General features: G+C 42.5%; 1 protein-coding gene across 3 annotated transcripts in view; it reads left to right on the top strand.

Annotated features, from left to right (window-relative positions):
• The first annotated feature begins 4,861 nt into the window (after nucleotides 1-4,861).
• The window catches only part of LOC115543787 (60 kDa lysophospholipase), a 30,866-nt gene continuing 14,184 nt past the window's right edge, over nucleotides 4,862-21,543 (top strand). The window contains exons 1-2 of one of the 3 annotated variants that reach the window (XM_030356359.1): nucleotides 4,862-5,073; nucleotides 20,826-20,955. In XM_030356359.1, coding sequence (XP_030212219.1) covers nucleotides 4,938-5,073; nucleotides 20,826-20,955 — 266 coding nt within the window. In that variant the 5' untranslated portion in view covers nucleotides 4,862-4,937. Of the gene's footprint in view, nucleotides 5,074-15,878; nucleotides 16,092-17,449; nucleotides 17,663-20,825; nucleotides 20,956-21,543 lie in introns of those variants that run through there. The other 2 variants (XM_030356358.1, XM_030356357.1) reach the window with 2 other exon arrangements.

Consider the following 21,543-nt stretch of genomic DNA (forward strand, 5'->3'; position numbering starts at 1 on the left):
TCCCAGTCCCTCTTATCCACCCTAACTGAGCTGTCATGTATGTTATACGACCGTCCTGGTATATGTTCAAAATGGCCTTACACGGTATGGAAGGTTAGCCTTACATTCCTTTACGTGTGTGCTCATCTCCTGTGGTAAATGTAAATAATGGGAGGATGTTTGTAGCCTGGGCCCCAAAGTCTTTGGCGCCTTATTAGGCCATTGCTCTGGGTCCAGAGGTGGTTTCTCTACTTTTCCACCATTAATGTTTATGCCTTGGTATATAGGCCTGATAATACTCATAGTTAATACAAAAGTAATGGTTAATTTCTCCCACACTCAAACTCAGCAGCTAGTCTCTTAATTAAAATATGTGGCTGCATATTAGTGAAAGCAGAAAAAAAGTCAGCAAATAACCGTCCAACATGAGATCCAGGCTTTTTTAAATGTTTATACATTGTATCAAAAATGAAGAGTTTTGCATCATCTACACTTTTCCCAGTTTGATAAGCAAACTGCAATGGGTCAAGTTTACCACTGAACAGAGACATATTTCATCCTTAATAATTTTCTCACATTTTGTCATTACCAAGGATGCAAATGCTACTGGTCTGAAGTCTTTTAGCTCTTTGTGATTTTTTGCTGATGGTATTATAGTGGACCTCTTCCATATCTGAGGTATCTAATATTGCATCTTGCAACACATGCTAAATATCAGATCAATTTGGATTTATGTGTAAATCTTAGGGTTCCGTTATAGTACTCCAGTATCCAACTCTGAGTATCTAACTCTGTGACAACGCAGACGCTTCAACGGAGTCGTGAGCCTTTCGAAGTTCTGCGTTGCAGTTTTCAAAATGGTATTGCAATTCACCGCTGGATAGGGGCTGCGAGAATGAGACTTTAGCTGACCAATGACAGCCCGGCCGCGGTCTCCATCGTTCTGTGGCTACGGAGAGCACTTTACGCAGTAGGCTATCATAAACTAAGCTTACTTTTACTCTGATTCTTGAATCGGCATAACAGCTTTGGAGCCAGCCTGATCTGCAGAGCGACATTAGATCGCTTGGACGAAGGGCTGCATGAAGGGTAAGTATTGGTGAGTAGCCTACTATTGCATACACATTTGGAAACATAGATTGCAGTCCACAATCGAGAATAATTCGTAGCAGTCCTTTTGGGGTTGCATCATCTCCAGGCTTGTTAAATGATCTGAACTGAATAAATTCATTGCTTCAACGCTCCACTTAGTACGGAAGAGGATTAGGGCCACACATGTAAAAAAAAATTAAGTTCTGACTTTATTCTCAGAATTCTGAGATTAAAGTCAGAATTCTGAGATTAAAGTCAGAATTCTGACTTTATTCTCAGAATTCTGAGATTAAAGTCAGAATTCTGACATTAATCTCAGAATTCTGAGAAAAAAGTCAGAATTCTGACTTTAAAGTCAGAACTACGGGTATCTGTAAGGACCAACCTCCGTGGGAGAGACACTTTGCTTTATGCAGTTGGAGGAAACCTATGGAAAGCCAAGAAGGCCACAATCCGGCCCTAGAATGGCGCGGTAAAAGTGCACGTCCCATAGCCAACTCACCAAGCTCACCAAGTCCAGTATTCAGAATTCAAAGCATTTATTCACAAATACGTTCTATTTTTTTGACAAGCGGAGCCGACAGTCCTGTGCAAGTATGCAAATTAGCCATGTGCGCCAAACGGAAGATAGACGCAATGTATAGAACTGATTGTTGTGCATTGTTGTGGATATGCAGGCTGGTTATTTCTGGTTGTTTGTGGTCTTAGTGAAACAGCTTTGCCTTGGAGTTGGAGAAGTTGGAGTGATTGTGTGAATGTGCGAGAGAGAGCGCACCTGCCGTGGTGATGTTGGGCTTGTTGTGGGCTTATATGTGATCAATGATGTATCTGTCTGATCGTATTAGCTGTAGATGGATGGTTAAATAATGTCACAAGATCGGTCATACTGCAGGCTCTCATTTGCAAATGCACTGATTGTGTGCCCGTCTCCGATATGCTATATACCTGGCATTTATTCAGTTCATGTTCTTCTGAGTAAGCTAGAACGGTGCCAATTATTGTCGTGTTTGCATTGTAATGCACAACTTTGCCCCTCCCTGTTATAAAATAACGTTCATCCCAACAACTTTAGCCAATGCAGGCTCCTATTGCTTTACCAGTGTGTTTAACGTGTGTGCGTGTGTGTGTGTCTGTGTGTGTGTGTGTGTGTGTGTGTGTGTGTGTGTGTGTGTGTGTGTGTGTGTGTGTGTGTGTGTGTGTGTGTGAGTGTGTGGGTGTGTGTGTGTGTGTGTGTGTTGTCATGTAGGCTATAGATATAGATCGATTGTCTTGGCTTGCTTGCATCCATGAAATATTGTAATGTTATGGCCTAGCTGGCTACTGCATATCGAGAACAATCTGGGGATGAGGGCATCCCCGAATATTGACGGGTATTTCGCACACTGCCATCTCAATATGACTAATAGCCGCGGCTATTAGTTCCGTACGGATTCCGTACGGAATTCTTGCACTTTTACCGCGCCATTCTAGGGCCGGATTGTGGCCTTCTTGGCTTTCCATAGGTTTCCTCCTACTGCATAAAGCAAAGTGTCTCTCCCACGGAGGTTGGTCCTTACAGATACCCGTAGTTCTGACTTTAAAGTCAGAATTCTGACTTTTTTCTCAGAATTCTGAGATTAAAGTCAGAATTCTGAGATTAATGTCAGAATTCTGACTTTTTCTCAGAATTCTGACTTTTTATCTCAGAATTCTGAGATTAAAGTCAGAATTCTGACTTTTTTCTCAGAATTCTGAGATTAAAGTCAGAATTCTGAGATTAATGTTAGAATTCTGACTTTTTCTCAGAATTCTGACTTTTTATCTCAGAATTCTGAGATTAAAGTCAGAATTCTGACTTTTTATCTCAGAATTCTGAGATTAATGTCAGAATTCTGACTTTATTCTCAGAATTCTGAGATTAAAGTCAGAATTCTGACTTTTTTCACAGAATTCTGAGAATAAAGTCAGAACTTAATTTTTTTTACATGTGTGGCCCTAATCCTCTTCCGTAAGAGTTCGCCGTTGCTCCATGTTTAAATGACAGCGACTTGTTCGTGACCGGTCTCAAATTCACAAACTGAAATAGTGCCCCCTATTGATCTTTTTACTAATTTATTTACTCAGTAGTAATAGGCCTATTATTGCTGTTTTCGCTTGAATGTTTGCATTTCTCTGATTGCTTCGACAAGGGCCCCACTGTTAGTAACTTGTGGGGCCCTGGACCCCACTGTTAGTAACTTGTGGGGCCCTGGGCCCCACTGTTAGTAACTTGTGGGGCGGCTCAGTCTACTTCAGTTACTAACAGTGGGGCCCTGGGCCCCACTGTTAGTAACTTGTGTGCCCGGTGTGCCCGTGCAGTAATCCACCCATGGTGCCAGGCCTACTTAATGTTTTTTTGGAGGTTCATAAACTGTTGATGTGAATAAACTATTTATGACATAGCAGAGGTGGTTAAACTCCATTTATTTGCGTTTAGCATCCACGACAGCCCTCCCCCTTTTTTTGCGTTAAAATATTTCACAAAAGGCAGTGCCCCCCCGCTGGCGACCCATGCCCAGTGGTGTAGTCTATTTTATTGTAGTGGGTATACTGTGATGATTCCCTCCCAGCCTCGTACAAACCCGTCCCACCGGTACGTGTACGTGTGTGGCGCTTATGGGGTGTCGCACCACACTCACCAACGCAGGGTGAGTGTAAGAGTATTTAAGAGTATAACGATTATCAACAATCATGGAAAGCTGAGTAGGTTTATCAGTTTTAATAACAGTATGAACAAATAGAACACAAAAATGAAGTTGTCCTTTGTATGTCTATAGTAGCAATAGCACATGCTAAACAAGGACAAAATCTACTCAAAATAATTTAATGAACTGTTTACAACCATGGCTAACCAGTGCATGAGAAGGAGATGACGACTAATGTTTCACGCTTTCAATTGCTCTAATTTGAGCTCTTACTGTTGTTATCTAACATACCATACAGTAGGCCTAATTGAATTGTGTAAAAGTGTGAAATTACTGCACCTTAAAAATGACCATGAATTAGCTATACTCTCATTTGCATAGTGATTAACATTATGAATTTCAATTGTGCAAACCAACTGTATGTTGGCTGACATTTACCTAACTTTTTTTCCCTCCACTCTAACCAAGGATGCCTGTTTTTAAATTCCCTAGCCTGACACCCAGTCTGAAAGGCTGGCCAGGGCGTTCTCATCTAAAAGTAACAAGCAGATATAAAGTGGGATTAAAACATTGTCTTCTGTTGACTACTTATTATGTGGTTTACACATTAATATGGGAGTACTGGACACACACACACGCACACACGCGCGCACGCACACACACGCACACACACGCGAGAAGGAGGGGCCGCTTCGCGCTTCGTAATAACAGAGACAGGGCAGAACGCGAGCAGTGCGCGCAGGGGGAATTTTATGAATGGTGAATGTAGGAGATAACTTCCCCTGCTTAAAGTATTTTATTGCAGTTATACCCAACCGGTATTTGCGAAAAATAAATACAGAAGTGAAAGAGCTGTCACAAGACGATTGATACGTATCCGTGCACATTTTTAAGTGGGTATACGCAAATCCTGGTGCGTTCCTAGTGGGTATACGGCGTATACCTGCGTATCACGTAGACTACACCACTGCCCATGCCCCTCAGTAGATCTGCTCTGGAGCCGACTCCCGTGGTAACGCACCGCTAAGGTATTAGGAGGCTGGCTTGACTTGATTTCACAACCTATAGATCATCCCTTGGTAATTACCCCTTTAAGACTCCACTGTTGTGGTCGATATAAAGCTAGGGCCAGAACCGAAAGTGGTTTGCATCCCGGCAGAATATAAGACGTCTACATCGAATCCTCCCTCGATCTCTGTAAACATGACTGCACTCGGTCAAGCTTTGTCTAATCCCAAACCCATCATGCCAAACGGCACGATGCATGGCAGTAGGAATGAGGTTTCGGTACTGGTCATCAACACCGGAGGAACAATCGGAATGAAGAGTCATGGCGACGGTAACTATTTATCCATGTTCTCGGATGAGCCGGGAGAGAGTAGGCCTATCACATTCATGAATCATCTGATGGACTATCTATTTGGACATTTAGGATGTAGACAGTGGTGTAGTCTACTTTATTGTAGTGGGTATACTGTGATGATTCCCTCCCAGCCTCGTACAAACCCGTCCCACCGGTACGTGTACGTGTGTGGCGCTTATGGGGTGTCGCACCACACTCACCAACGCAGGGGTCTACAACCCGCTGATTTAAGAGTATAACGATTATCAACAATCATGAAAAGCTGAGTAGGTTTATCAGTTTTAATAACAGTATGAACAAATAGAACACAAAAATGAAGTTGTCCTTTGTATGTGTTGTACCCTTAAAAAGGGGAATAGTAGCGGGAGAAAGATTAAAAAACACACGCAACTCTCCTTCACTCGTCTTATTTGAATCAGGTTTTACACAACGCATACAAACAACAGACAAATGCATACACACGCACACTCAGCTCCAGGACCACAAATATCATGACATGTATTAAACACAATATATTAATTGAATAATATAATTGAATAATATATAGGGTTATATATAAATGAAGCAGTAACACGCTTTAACACCAGTCAACATTCTCATATCCTACGGTGTGGCCAAAAGGTATTCGGCTGGTAGCTTACACGAGTAAGAGTACGAGTTAACAAGAAACTAGACGACAAATAAGTATAACAAAAAAGTATTTTCTCTACATTTAAGACAAGCATAACATAAGGAAAAACGCAATCAACATGTGTAAATATATAGTTATATATAAATGAAGCAGTAACACGCTTTAACACCCGTCAACATTCTCATATCCTACGTTGTGGCCAAGAGGTATTCGGCTGCTAGCTTACACGAGTAAGAGTACGAGTTAACAAGAAACTAAACAACAAATAAGTATAACAAAAACGTATTTTCTCTACATTTAAAACAAGCATAACATAAGGAAAAACGCAATCAACATGTGTAAATATATATTGCTTTGCAATCGGTAATCACCTTAAAAAGGGGAATAGTAGCGGGAGAAAGATTAAAAAACACACGCAACTCTCCTTCACTCGTCTTATTTGAATGAGGAAGAGGAGCGCGATCCCCCTACTGGAGCCCCAAGGCATTGTTACCATGGTAACAACAATATAACAACAATATATAATACAAACCGTATGTGTGAATAAACTGTTATATACAACTTGCTATGAATAAATTGCTATATACAACTTGTCACATACTCCCCCTCAAAATAGATGTTGTCCCCAACATCCTAAACTTTGACCTTTAGTGTAAACAAGGGTTAAACCATTAATAAGGGTTAAACCACTAAACCAACATTAATACACACACAATGCACCACTATTTTAGACCAACAAGTCAGCTGCATTTTTCTCTTATATAGTGCAATATTACAGACTGGAACTCTTTTCAAACATTCCTTTATACCCGGATAAACACCCAGTGTCCCTCAGTGTCCTTGTTCTCTGTTTCGGTACTTGTTCTGGCCTACAGTGTCCACGTAGTTACACAACAGTCCATTGCCGCCTTGTTAACAGTTCTTATAGTATGTCCAAAGTAATTGCACTTGCCTCCAATAAAGGTCCATGAATGTGATGTAACTGACTGCAACCATGTCATATAAATGTGTATGTTGAGTGTAACCACAGTCCATATCATGTGCAACAGTCCATTTAAATGTGGATTCTGTGCTGAACAGCCCATTTTGCGTGTAATGTATATGTACTAACTCAGTTCAGTGGCGTGCACTATTCTGACTTCCACATCTCTAATGTCAGAAGTGGCAAAAGTGGTATAGTTGCTTCGGGTATGTCCATGGCACCATACAGTCTTGCCGCTGTAGTGTCCTAAGGTTGTAACAGGCCGGTGAGCCAAGCCGGTCATATGTGAAGATCTTGGGCTGTCTGTGTTGACGTCTAGGCCGCTGACGCTCCTCACTGCTGAGATCACTTGGCACAGGCGAAGGATCAGCGTCCTCCAATTGCAGGTCCTCAACGTAACTGTCCTCTCTCTCCTGTGATTTTTCTGTTTGATCCGACGCTTGTTCCCTCTCAGGCTCAGGTGGCATGTTTCCTTCAAATTGTATGCGTTCAAGCTTGGGAGGTGTACTAGTACGCATAGGATTGATTGTCTCAGACAGGCATGGTTCAGATTGGTGCTGAAGTGGGACTGGATAATACTCATCATCGTCCCCTTCCTCTGACTGCTCTGTTTCCTCGATTTCCTTCCTTTTTCTCTGCCTTGCTCGTGGCTGTACTGAGATTTCCAGTGGCAGGTGGTCACATGGGAGGAGAAGATTGCGATGCAAGATCCTTGATCTCCCTTGTCCTTTCTCAGGTCTTAGTTCATAAACAGGGATGTCTTTACTCACTTGGTGCACAACTGTGTGGATAGAATCCTCCCAGTGGCTCCTCAGTTTTCCTGGACCACCACGAGGTGTCATGTTCCTGATTAAGACACGATCACCAGGCTGTAATATTGAGCTTTTCACTTTACTGTCATAATGTCTCTTACTTCTTACAGCAGCTTTATTAGCATTTTCTCTTGCAATCTCATAGGCTTCTTCCATGCCTTGCTTCCACTTCTCCATGTAGTCACTGTGATTACAGTTTCCTTGTTCCGAGGTCAAGTTGAACAACATGTCGACTGGCAGTCGTGGGGAACGCCCGTACAACAGGTAAAATGGCGAAAAACCAGTTACTTCACTACGAGTACAATTGTATGCGTACATCAGTTTGTTTAGTGAGTCTTTCCAGTTAGTCTTTTGTCTCTCTGTGAGGGTCTTCAACATCTGGAGTAGTGTTCGGTTAAACCGTTCTACCTGTCCATTCCCTTGAGGGTGGTAGGGAGTAGTTCTCGACCCAGCAACTCCACAGTACTTTTTCAGTTGTGTGAACAGTTGATTTTCAAATTCACCACCCTGATCGTGGTGTATCCTTGTTGGGAAGCCAAATTTCAATGCATAGTCATTAAATATTTTGTCTGCCGCTGTTTTGCCTGATTTGGAAGTTGTGGCGTAAGCTTGTGCAAAACGTGTAAAATGGTCAATGATTACAAGAATATACTCGTAACCACCCTTACATTTATCAAGGTGCAAGAAATCCACTGAGACAAGCTCAAACGGTTGAGTGGTGACAATGCTCGTCAGCGGTGCTCTTGTCTCTTGACTTGGCTTCTTGTGTTTGAGGCACACACATCTTCTTGCAACATAATCCTCTATCTCTCGCTGCATGTAGGGCCAGTAAAATCGATCTCGTATCAGTGATGTTGTCCTGTCTACACCTTGGTGGCCCATTTCATCGTGAAGTTCCTTTAACACTGTACTTTTATATTTTTCAGGAAGCACCAACTGTTTTCTGTTTGCAGTTTTCCTGTACAGCACTCCACTTTCATTAATTTCCAGTTTGTCCCACTCTCTGAGAAGACATGTGATCTGTGAACTGAGTTGTTTTAGTTCTTGACCTGATGGCTTTTTGTCAGCCAGTTTGAACTGAACCACCGATCCAACAGTGGGATCATTCCTCTGGTCGTGTTTAATTTGTCCTCCTAGTGGAATGAGGGATGTGCCTGTAGCAACTTCCGCACATTCAACTGCAACGCCCATGGACCAAGACACGTTGGATTCATCCTGATTTTCCACAGCCTGTGTAGTTGCACCAATCACATCATATGGCATTTCCTCTGAACACTCTTTCATGAATGTCTCCACATCCAAAGGCATTCTGGACAGACTGTCTGCGTCAATATTTTCTTTACCCGGGCGGTATTTGATCGTGAAATGGAAATCTGCTAGTTCTGCTACCCACCGGCACCCTGTTGCATTCAGTTTAGCAGTAGACAGCACATAGGTAAGTGGATTATTATCACTGTAGACGGTGAAGAATGGGGCATAGTATAGATAATCACGAAATTTCTCTGTGATTGCCCACTTTAGAGCTAAAAACTCTAACTTGCCCGAATGTAGATGATAGTTTTTCTCTGCTGCGGTCAAAGTACGGGAGCCATAAGCAATTACGCGAAGCTTCCCATTTTGCTTTTGGTACAAAACTGCACCTAGTCCCTGGTTGGAAGCGTCAGTATGGAGAATAAAGGGTTGTGAAAACTCTGGGAAGCCTAGAACAGGAGGCTGAATGAGACAGTCTATTAACCGTTCCAGTATTGACTGGTGTGCTTCAGTCCACTCAATGGGTGTGCTGGATGGCGTTCCTCTGCTGTTTTGTTTTGTTTGCCACTTCCTCTTTTGGTTTTGCAGGGTCTCAATCTCTGCAGGTTTTTTAAGCAGGTCATACAAGGGGCAGGCAATACGTGAAAAATCCTTGATGTACTGACGGTAATAACTCAACAGTCCTAATATTGCTCTTAGTTTACCAACAGTACCTGGCTGCTTGTCTTTCAGAGCCCTTACTGCAGCAGTATCAGCAGAGTCCATTCTGTTTCCCTCAGCAGACACAATCCTCCCAAGGTACCGCACTTCCGCTTTAAATAGGTCACATTTCCTGGGTTTCAGTTTTATTCCATGTTCCCTCAGTCGTCGCAGCACCCTTCTAACATCACTGACATGATCCTCAAAGGTTTTGCTAAACACGAGAACGTCATCAAGGTAAGGCACACATATTTCATCCCTTAAGCCCTCTAAGCACTGTTCCATACAGCGTTGGAATGCTGCAGGTGCGTTCATGAGCCCAAACGGAATTCGGACCCACTCATACAGGCCCCAGGGGGTCACAAAAGCTGTTAAGTGTCTACTGTCCTTGGACATGAACCCCTGGTGATATGCCTTACCCTGGTCCAGCAGTGAAAACAGGGTGTTTCCCCCAAGAGTGTCCATAATGTCCTGTACTCTGGGGATAGGGTGGCGGTCTGGGTGCGTTTTCCTATTGAGCTCCCTGTAGTCAATACACAAGCGCATAGTACCGTCTTTTTTTCTTACACAGACAACTGGGGAGGAGTAAGAAGAGGTCGATTTTTCAACCCATCCTTGCTCTATCAAGTCCAGTATGTAGTCTTTCATCTCCTTGTACAAAGGTTTTGGAACAGAAAGATATGCTTTTGACACTGGCTCAACATCTTTAAGGGAAATGTCCATTTGTAGGTTTTCCACACAGCCTATGTCATCATCAGACCTGGAAAATGACTCTGATTCTTCTCTTAACATCTGACCGACTATTTTTCTCTGATGTTCTTCAAGGTGAGTCAAATCAACAGGAGGAACCCACGGTTCATGTGCAGGGATGCTTTCACTTGAACTCTGGGCCTGGACATGGTGAATGGATGCAGTTGGTAGATGATCTCTTTTAAATATGTTGGCAGGATACACTAACCTCACCGATTGTACAGTTCCAATAACAGTTCTTCCTGGCAGTGTAATGTCATGACCTGTAGGGTTTTGTACAGTAACAATGATTTTTGGGGCCATGCCTGCCTTCACTGACACAAGGGTATCACAGAAGTCCAGTCCTTCAGGCCACTGTGGATTCTCATGAGGTTCAAAAATCAGAGTCTTATCCTCTCTGAAAGGTGGAGCCTGTACTCGACACTCAATTTGGATGGAGTTCTGTTTAGGCACACTGATTCTCTCATTTGCTGTCCTAACATTATGATCACATGCTTGCCCTACACTCACTGCATTAATAAAGGTTTTTGCGTTGTTCTTCCTGAGATGAGGAAAAGCCATCTTTACAGCTTTCACAAGTTTCTCTTTGTCTCCTTGCTTTGGTTGATCTTGCAGGCTATCTAGGACAAGGTGTTCAATTACATTAAAACCAATAATGGGACACTGTTGTTGGTTGCCTTTCAGCACTAGCATAGGTATTAGCAACTCACGATCACTAGCTGTGAGCTTGAATGACACTTCAAGCCAGCCAATGTATGGCATTTCTGTCCCATTGGCTGCTTCAATTTGTAACGGATCAAGTGGGTCGACTAGCTCTGCTACATCTCTGAGTGGCACATCAGGTAAATTGCTTCTTTTCCATTGTTCGTCTATAGCACAAATCTGTGAACCTGTGTCCCAAAGTGCCTGAATCTTTTGTTTGTGCAGGAAACACTTAATTATACACTTCTTCCCTACTAGCTCTCTTACAGTAGATGTTTTCTCCGGAGCACTATTTTTTTTGCATTTAATGTTTTTGCATGACTGTGTTGTCTTTTCCTTAATATTTGAACATGCATAAGGCTTACTGTGTCTTTTGTGTGCCGGCCAGTGGGTTCCTTGGCACTCTTTTGAGGAGTACAGTGTGGTTTTACAAACTTCTTCTTCACGACCTGTGCAAACTTGGGACTTATCTATGTCACTGGTTGTTCCATGTCCCGTGGGAGCAACCCCTCTTAGTTTAAAGGACTCTTTCTAGCTGGCTCTACTGGTCGCTGTGCTTTACAACCTGCTCTGAAGTGTTCACTGCTTCCACACCTAAAACAATGCTGACAGTACTCTTCGCCTGCTTGCATACAAAAGAAACACCTTGGGCGAGAGCGTGGTGCTGGGTAGAACCGCTGAGGTGCAAACCTTTGCTGGAACTGAGTTGTCTCCCTCGTGAGCCCAGGACCGAATGCTGGTCGGTACTCCTGCACTGCTGTTGGTGGCTGCTGTTGGTAAAAGGGCATGGGATCTGATTCATTGTTACAATGTGGGGGCTGTGGGGGCAAGAACACTGGATATGGGGCAGGCATATTTGCTGGTTCTCTGCTTGGTTGGGGATATTGTGGGGGTGCAGGTCTGGATCTTTGGATGGTTTCCCTGATCTGGGAGACCTCAGCTTTCAAGTCCTTCAACAGCACCATGTCAGAGCGCATTTCTTTTATCTCCGAAAGCAGGTCCGGAGGAAGTGTAGCTGTGCGTTGTGGGATGGTGTTTTTCTTTTCTACTGGAAGTTCACTTGACTGAACTGTATTCACATTAGTTACACGTGATGGAGCAGTATGTTTCTTTTTTTCTTGCCTCTCTTTTTCGTTGCCGCATGCAATGTTCAGCTTCTCCAGCAGCAGCTCATCTGAAGTGTTTGTTTGGAGGAGGTAAGGCTGCAGGTCACTCTTAATATTATCACTCTGAAGGCCAGTTAGGACAGTGTGCATGAATAGACTCTGGACTAGTGCTGGGTCGTATTTTAGACTTGAATCAGCTTCCTGAGAAGCAAACAGGATCTTCTGTCTCAGGTCCATTGCTCTTATCAGGAAATTCTGAGGGGACTCCTTACTGTTTTGAACCTCAGAGGTGAGTTGTTTATATAACTCTGTGGCACCTTTCTCCTGGTAATGGGATCTGAGAATTCTGCGAAGGGCAGGCAGGGTAAGTTTGTCTTTCCCTTCAAGGTAACTTCGTAATTGCAGACCTGGTGTGATGGCGTGGATTACAGCATCAGTAATCTCTAACTCTGGATAGTCTCTGCTGAGCCCACTTTCAATTTGTCGGGCTAAACTAGAAAAGGTTAGCCTATCTTTTTGCCCTGGCTCACCTATCTGGCCAGATATCTTGAAGTCTTTGCGCCACATAGAACCTTTAGAGGGTGCCGGGGCCATATTCTTTGCTGTTTTGCTGCGACTAGCAGAGGTGTTAATACTTGATTTCATTAGGCCATGCATTGCATCCTCTTTTTCTTTCAGTGACAGCCTCAGCGCCTCTACCTCTTTCTGGAGATTTTCCTGTTCATCAGCTTGACTTATAGTTTCACATTCACTTAGGTTTGTTGCCATTTGGATTTTGTCTATTGTGTCCCGAACATAAAGGAGATCTGACATACACTCATCCTCCAGACCGGCCAGTTCTTCCTGCTCGACATACTCTGTTACATGAGAAATTAACTGACTGCGAGTTTTACCAGCCACGTGTTCTATTCCTTGTCCCAGAATCGGAAGTGCATTGCATACTTTAATCAGCTGTTGGACAGTCAGTTGGTACAATGTTCCTTTAATCTCCAGTTGCAACTTCTCCAATTCAGACTCCATTTTATCAGAGGAGTTGGCACAAGCAGTAAAGTAAGGGTTTATCTGACTTACTTGGCTTCTTTCTGCCACCTAGTGGTCACTTTTGCTCACTTCAGGATACAAGCTGCCAGTATGTGTCTGAAGACCACCTTAATCGCCTTGTCGGACTCTTCTCTCTGATGCCTGGATTGTTTTTAAGGGATGATGGACCCGAGGATTCCACTTAGTGCTCAGGGATGGTCCTCAAGCCAAACATCCCAGCGGGGCCTCCAAATGTTGTACCCTTAAAAAGGGGAATAGTAGCGGGAGAAAGATTAAAAAACACACGCAACTCTCCTTCACTCGTCTTATTTGAATCAGGTTTTACACAACGCATACAAACAACAGACAAATGCATACACACGCACACTCAGCTCCAGGACCACAAATATCATGACATGTATTAAACACAATATATTAAATGAATAATATAATTGAATAATATATAGGGTTATATATAAATGAAGCAGTAACACGCTTTAACACCAGTCAACATTCTCATATCCTACGGTGTGGCCAAAAGGTATTCGGCTGGTAGCTTACACGAGTAAGAGTACGAGTTAACAAGAAACTAGACGACAAATAAGTATAACAAAAAAGTATTTTCTCTACATTTAAGACAAGCATAACATAAGGAAAAACGCAATCAACATGTGTAAATATATAGTTATATATAAATGAAGCAGTAACACGCTTTAACACCCGTCAACATTCTCATATCCTACGTTGTGGCCAAGAGGTATTCGGCTGCTAGCTTACACGAGTAAGAGTACGAGTTAACAAGAAACTAAACAACAAATAAGTATAACAAAAACGTATTTTCTCTACATTTAAAACAAGCATAACATAAGGAAAAACGCAATCAACATGTGTAAATATATATTGCTTTGCAATCGGTAATCACCTTAAAAAGGGGAATAGTAGCGGGAGAAAGATTAAAAAACACACGCAACTCTCCTTCACTCGTCTTATTTGAATGAGGAAGAGGAGCGCGATCCCCCTACTGGAGCCCCAAGGCATTGTTACCATGGTAACAACAATATAACAACAATATATAATACAAACCGTATGTGTGAATAAACTGTTATATACAACTTGCTATGAATAAATTGCTATATACAACTTGTCACATATGTCTATAGTAGCAATAGCACATGCTAAACAAGGACAAAATCTACTCAAAATAATTTAATGAACTGTTTACAACCATGGCTAACCAGTGCATGAGAAGGAGATGACGACTAATGTTTCACGCTTTCAATTGCTCTAATTTGAGCTCTTACTGTTGTTATCTAACATACCATACAGTAGGCCTAATTGAATTGTGTAAAAGTGTGAAATTACTGCACCTTAAAAATGACCATGAATTAGCTATACTCTCATTTGCATAGTGATTAACATTATGAATTTCAATTGTGCAAACCAACTGTATGTTGGCTGACATTTACCTAACTTTTTTTCCCTCCACTCTAACCAAGGATGCCTGTTTTTAAATTCCCTAGCCTGACACCCAGTCTGAAAGGCTGGCCAGGGCGTTCTCATCTAAAAGTAACAAGGAGATATAAAGTGGGATTAAAACATTGTCTTCTGTTGACTACTTATTATGTGGTTTACACATTAATATGGGAGTACTGGACACACACACACGCACACGCGCGCGCACGCACACACACGCACACACACGCGAGAAGGAGGGGCCGCTTCGCGCTTCGTAATAACAGAGACAGGGCAGAACGCGAGCAGTGCGCGCAGGGGGAATTTTATGAATGGTGAATGTAGGAGATAACTTCCCCTGCTTAAAGTATTTTATTGCAGTTATACCCAACCGGTATTTGCGAAAAATAAACACAGAAGTGAAAGAGCTGTCACAAGACGATTGATACGTATCCGTGCACATTTTTAAGCGGGTATACGCAAATCCTGGTGCGTTCCTAGTGGGTATACGGCGTATACCTGCGTATCACGTAGACTACACCACTGCCCATGCCCCTCAGTAGATCTGCTCTGGAGCCGACTCCCGTGGTAACGCACCGCTAAGGTATTAGGAGGCTGGCTTGACTTGATTTCACAACCTATAGATCAGGGCTATTCAACCTCCTTAACAAGTGGGCCGAAAAAGAAAACCACTGGGGGTTCATGGGCCACACAGAGTAAAACTACGTGAATAAATCGCTACAAATAAATCGTACATAAAGTAGTGTTATCTTAATATATATAATACTACTACATGGAATAAACTTGTCAGACGCATTCCTTCCTTCTTCACTTTTAATCGTATCATTATAAAAGATTTTGTTCTCACGTATTTTGGCCACGTATTTAGAATTCAACAATGTTGTTTGAATCATCACAAAACAGAACTACTGTACATATGAGACATTTTGAGCCAGTGAGTCAGTGAGAAAGATTGCACTGCCTTGTTTGCCTAGTTTGGCTCATCCTGAGACACTCATGCAGCTTCTCATAGGTCATGGAGCAACGTGCCCTTGTTCTGATGGCATTCATATGAGAAAACCTAGACTCACACGTATCGGTTGTGCCAAACATTGTCAGAATAAGTGATGCCAGCTCCTGATTGAGGGGTAATGATACTGGCTAGTATCACCGGCTACACACAGAAACCTGATTTGCATGCAACTATGTTTCTCCTTTATTTTATTTATTTTTTGCATGCAACCTCTTGCGGGCCAGAAAAAAAGTAAGAGGGGCCGCATTTGGCCCACGGGCCGCTAGTTGAATAGGCCTGCTATAGATCATCCCTTGGTAATTACCCCTTTAAGACTCCACTGTTGTGGTCGATATAAAGGTAGGGCCAGAACCGAAAGTGGTTTGCATCCCGGCAGAATATAAGACGTCTACATCGAATCCTCCCTCGATCTCTGTAAACATGACTGCACTCGGTCAAGCTTTGTCTAATCCCAAACCCATCATGCCAAACGGCACGATGCATGGCAGTAGGAATGAGGTTTCGGTACTGGTCATCAACACCGGAGGAACAATCGGAATGAAGAGTCATGGCGACGGTAACTATTTATCCATGTTCTCGGATGAGCCGGGAGAGAGTAGGCCTATCACATTCATGAATCATCTGATGGACTATCTATTTGGACATTTAGGATGTAGACAGTGGTGTAGTCTACTTTATTGTAGTGGGTATACTGTGATGATTCCCTCCCAGCCTCGTACAAACCCGTCCCACCGGTACGTGTACGGGTGTGGCGCTTATGGGGTGTCGCACCACACTCACCAACGCAGGGGTCTACAACCCGCTGATTTAAGAGTATAACGATTATCAACAATCATGAAAAGCTGAGTAGGTTTATCAGTTTTAATAACAGTATGAACAAATAGAACACAAAAATGAAGTTGTCCTTTGTATGTCTATAGTAGCAATAGCACATGCTAAACAAGGACAAAATCTACTCAAAATAATTTAATGAACTGTTTACAACCATGGCTAACCAGTGCATGAGAAGGAGATGACGACTAATGTTTCACGCTTTCAATTGCTCTAATTTGAGCTCTTACTGTTGTTATCTAACATACCATACAGTAGGCCTAATTGAATTGTGTAAAAGTGTGAAATTACTGCACCTTAAAAATGACCATGAATTAGCTATACTCTCATTTGCATAGTGATTAACATTATGAATTTCAATTGTGCAAACCAACTGTATGTTGGCTGACATTTACCTAACTTTTTTTCCCTCCACTCTAACCAAGGATGCCTGTTTTTAAATTCCCTAGCCTGACACCCAGTCTGAAAGGCTGGCCAGGGCGTTCTCATCTAAAAGTAACAAGGAGATATAAAGTGGGATTAAAACATTGTCTTCTGTTGACTACTTATTATGTGGTTTACACATTAATATGGGAGTACTGGACACACACACACGCACACGCGCGCGCACGCACACACACGCACACACACGCGAGAAGGAGGGGCCGCTTCGCGCTTCGTAATAACAGAGACAGGGCAGAACGCGAGCAGTGCGCGCAGGGGGAATTTTATGAATGGTGAATGTAGGAGATAACTTCCCCTGCTTAAAGTATTTTATTGCAGTTATACCCAACCGGTATTTGCGAAAAATAAACACAGAAGTGAAAGAGCTGTCACAAGACGATTGATACGTATCCGTGCACATTTTTAAGCGGGTATACGCAAATCCTGGTGCGTTCCTAGTGGGTATACGGCGTATACCTGCGTATCACGTAGACTACACCACTGCCCATGCCCCTCAGTAGATCTGCTCTGGAGCCGACTCCCGTGGTAACGCACCGCTAAGGTATTAGGAGGCTGGCTTGACTTGATTTCACAACCTATAGATCATCCCTTGGTAATTACCCCTTTAAGACTCCACTGTTGTGGTCGATATAAAGCTAGGGCCAGAACCGAAAGTGGTTTGCATCCCGGCAGAATATAAGACGTCTACATCGAATCCTCCCTCGATCTCTGTAAACATGACTGCACTCGGTCAAGCTTTGTCTAATCCCAAACCCATCATGCCAAACGGCACGATGCATGGCAGTAGGAATGAGGTTTCGGTACTGGTCATCAACACCGGAGGAACAATCGGAATGAAGAGTCATGGCGACGGTAACTATTTATCCATGTTCTCGGATGAGCCGGGAGAGAGTAGGCCTATCACATTCATGAATCATCTGATGGACTATCTATTTGGACATTTAGGATGTAGACAGTGGTGTAGTCTACTTTATTGTAGTGGGTATACTGTGATGATTCCCTCCCAGCCTCGTACAAACCCGTCCCACCGGTACGTGTACGTGTGTGGCGCTTATGGGGTGTCGCACCACACTCACCAACGCAGGGGTCTACAACCCGCTGATTTAAGAGTATAACGATTATCAACAATCATGGAAAGCTGAGTAGGTTTATCAGTTTTAATAACAGTATGAACAAATAGAACACAAAAATGAAGTTGTCCTTTGTATGTCTATAGTAGCAATAGCACATGCTAAACAAGGACAAAATCTACTCAAAATAATTTAATGAACTGTTTACAACCATGGCTAACCAGTGCATGAGAAGGAGATGACGACTAATGTTTCACGCTTTCAATTGCTCTAATTTGAGCTCTTACTGTTGTTATCTAACATACCATACAGTAGGCCTAATTGAATTGTGTAAAAGTGTGAAATTACTGCACCTTAAAAATGACCATGAATTAGCTATACTCTCATTTGCATAGTGATTAACATTATGAATTTCAATTGTGCAAACCAACTGTATGTTGGCTGACATTTACCTAACTTTTTTTCCCTCCACTCTAACCAAGGATGCCTGTTTTTAAATTCCCTAGCCTGACACCCAGTCTGAGAGGCTGGCCAAGGGGTTCTCATCTAAAAGTAACAAGGAGATATAAAGTGGGATTAAAACATTGTCTTCTGTTGACTACTTATTATGTGGTTTACACATTAATATGGGAGGACTGGACACACACACACGCACGCGCGAGCGCACGCACGCACACCCACACACACACGCGAGAAGGAGGGGCAGCTTCGCGCTTCGTAACAGAGACAGGGCAGAGCGCGAGCGCGCAGGGGGAATTTTATGAATGGTGAATGTAGGCGATAACTTCCCCTGCTTAAAGTATTTTATTGCAGTTATACCCAACCGGTATTTGCGAAAAATAAACACAGAAGTGAAAGATCTGTCACAAGACGATTGATACGTATCCGTGCACATTTTTAAGTGGGTATACGCAAATCCTGGTGCGTTCCTAGTGGGTATACGGCGTATACCTGCGTATCAGGTAGACTACACCACGATAACGCTGAGTCTACTACGTGCGTTAGTGAGCAATTCATTACAAGGAATAATAATATTAAAAAAAACGACAGATCAAATCGACCACACCTACTGCTGTTTTGGTTGAAGCATCACTGATGACATGCACACAGGCACGCTGTTGAATCATTTCGCAGAAGGCGGGGATCTGGAAGTGCTTAATTGGGGAACACAAACTCGGCCAGTCAACAATGTGTCTGTGAAGGTTTCAAAAGTGTCTTTCTTTATCGATCAAGTGATCGATAAAGAAATAAAATAAAAGCTGCTTCACAAAGCTTTGATCAATCCAAGCTGAGGGCTGAAGTTGGCTCATAACATGCAAGCAGATGAGAGATTATGTTGGTCCTAAACCATAAACAATATTTGTTAAACACACAAATTCCTATTATGTTTTGCATATATGGCAATAAAAAAAAATCCAAATCCTAATGTTGCTATTACAGTTTTACCATACAGTTTAGTCCTACACCAAGATTTAGGAACCTGGTTTTAGTCTAAAATGTTCAGTGTTTCATGGTGCTTCAGACGTATTGGAAGGCCAATACTGTGATTGGAAGGAAGGATTTCTTTGATTTCGTGTGAGTCGAGGGGATGCATCTCAGGATGAATTCATATGTGCTATGCTACCAATCCTTTTGTGATATGTGATGTTTTTTAAACAATTTGCCTGTTTCTTTGGAGCGTAGTAGTAGCCTAGTAACAACAAAGTGCGCTGAAAGGTTACTCAACAACTGTGTCATAATAACAGCAACAAGTGATGGATTGACGAGACATTCAAATATTTTATTATTCTGGCATGACACAGAAAATACAAAGACATGCATTTACCATTTCACTGATATTGAATCGTATTATCGTACGCTCGCTCGCTAAGCCTGTTCCCTCTTAACCACTCAAGGTCTTTGAACGAACAGCGTGTCAGCGACTCAGCGACTAGTGGGTCTGGCAGGAGTCGAGTCTGAGAACGAACGAGATGAACGAGAGAGAAGGGTCAATTAGCTTTGTTCTTGTTTAAGATTCGTTCATCCGAACAGATTCGGTCGCAAATGACCAATCACTACCAGAAACCCACACATTGGCCCAGATTCATGGAAAGCTTAAAGTCTTCCTGACATGCAGTAGCCTATGTTTGAAGGCACATATCAATTGCAAATGTCACAGCTGAAATTGACGGTTGATAATGTACTACTCCTCAACTACGTGAAAGATCCAATGGTTATATGTATTAAAAAAAAGAAATCCTACATTAAAGTACTTCAGTACGAAAACATTTCCTCAAATGTAGTTAAAACTTCTCAGGTTTGAATAAGCTTGTCAGCCATATGGCAAGCAAGCAAGCTTGATAGACAAGCATGCATGCCATGAGTGCAGTCATCGGCCTACATGCATTGTATTGACAAAGAAAATGTAATGATATATACTGCCTGAGAAATCTCTGTATTTAGGATTATGATTACAAATGGTACGACATAATCAATGGAGGAGCTCTATACTTGAATGCCTATACTGAGACTAGATATACTAGTTTTAATCTCTTGCAGTTTTAGGTTTTGGTTCATAAGATTTTTCCCAATCTGTGAATGTAATGTATTATATTCTTAAGCCTGTTCTTCAAGTGCAATATTCCTTGTTACCAGCAGAGTTCACTGTCAGCCAGGTTTCTGGGCTGCTTGATTGTAACAGCCACAAGTGCGTTCCTCTCAAAGACTGGAAAGTTTTTTTCCCCAAGCCATACGGACAATGAATGCATAATTCCCCCCTCTTCATTCTCTTTTTATTCAATTTTCATCTTCTTACTTTTCAATTATTATTGAACTTGGCACACCTGGGAGTTGCAGTCGCAATCCCCATTTCACTGCTTTTTTGTTCCACAAATTACGCGTGTGACCAATAAATACTTGAATCTTGAATCTTGAATCTTGACAGATTGTCTTTGTCTCACCCCCAGTCCTCGAACCGGAGGAAAATGTGTTTGTGGAGGGCCTGCGAAAGCTGACCACCTTCCATGATGAGCGATATGCCGAGGAAACGTGCATGTATGACTTCTACGGTAACCGGGACAAAACACTAGTCCTGCCGTAAGCCTTTCGTCCACCAAGACACCACTTCAATATTTCATAAATATATTGCCTGTCAAGCCCTTTGAGACTACCTTTGATTAAGGGCTATACAAATAAAATTGAATTCAGCAATCCTATTGGACTATTTAGGAGTCACCCTCGAGTGACTAGTAAGTTCTACACTAACTAATTAATATTTAAAAGGTAAGTATTTGTCGACCTGATGTGTGAGCTAAGGTTGTCAAAGATGTGTTCATTTCACTATGGACACAGACTTGTGCTAAAGAATGGAAGGTTCATTTTGAACTTCTAGCAAGCCACAGCACTATGTACAGGCCAAGTCATGGTTGCATACTTTTATATTCATCTCTTGGTTTATATTTAGTATCACCAGGGGTACAAAATAAAGCGACAGCCCCACCACCTCCCACCATTAATGCAACAGATACACTCTACATCCTTTCTTCCCACTCTCAACTGCTGTGTTGCCCCGACAGGAACCCAATGGAGGCATTGTAGGCGTCTCTACTATGCTTTGGCGTGACTGGCGCCTGAAATCCTTGTGCCATGAGCACGTTTTACATTCCTGCTTGCAGTTCAGAAAAG

Source organism: Gadus morhua, chromosome 5, assembly GCF_902167405.1.
Source record: "Gadus morhua chromosome 5, gadMor3.0, whole genome shotgun sequence".
NCBI classification, from domain to species: domain Eukaryota; kingdom Metazoa; phylum Chordata; class Actinopteri; order Gadiformes; family Gadidae; genus Gadus; species Gadus morhua.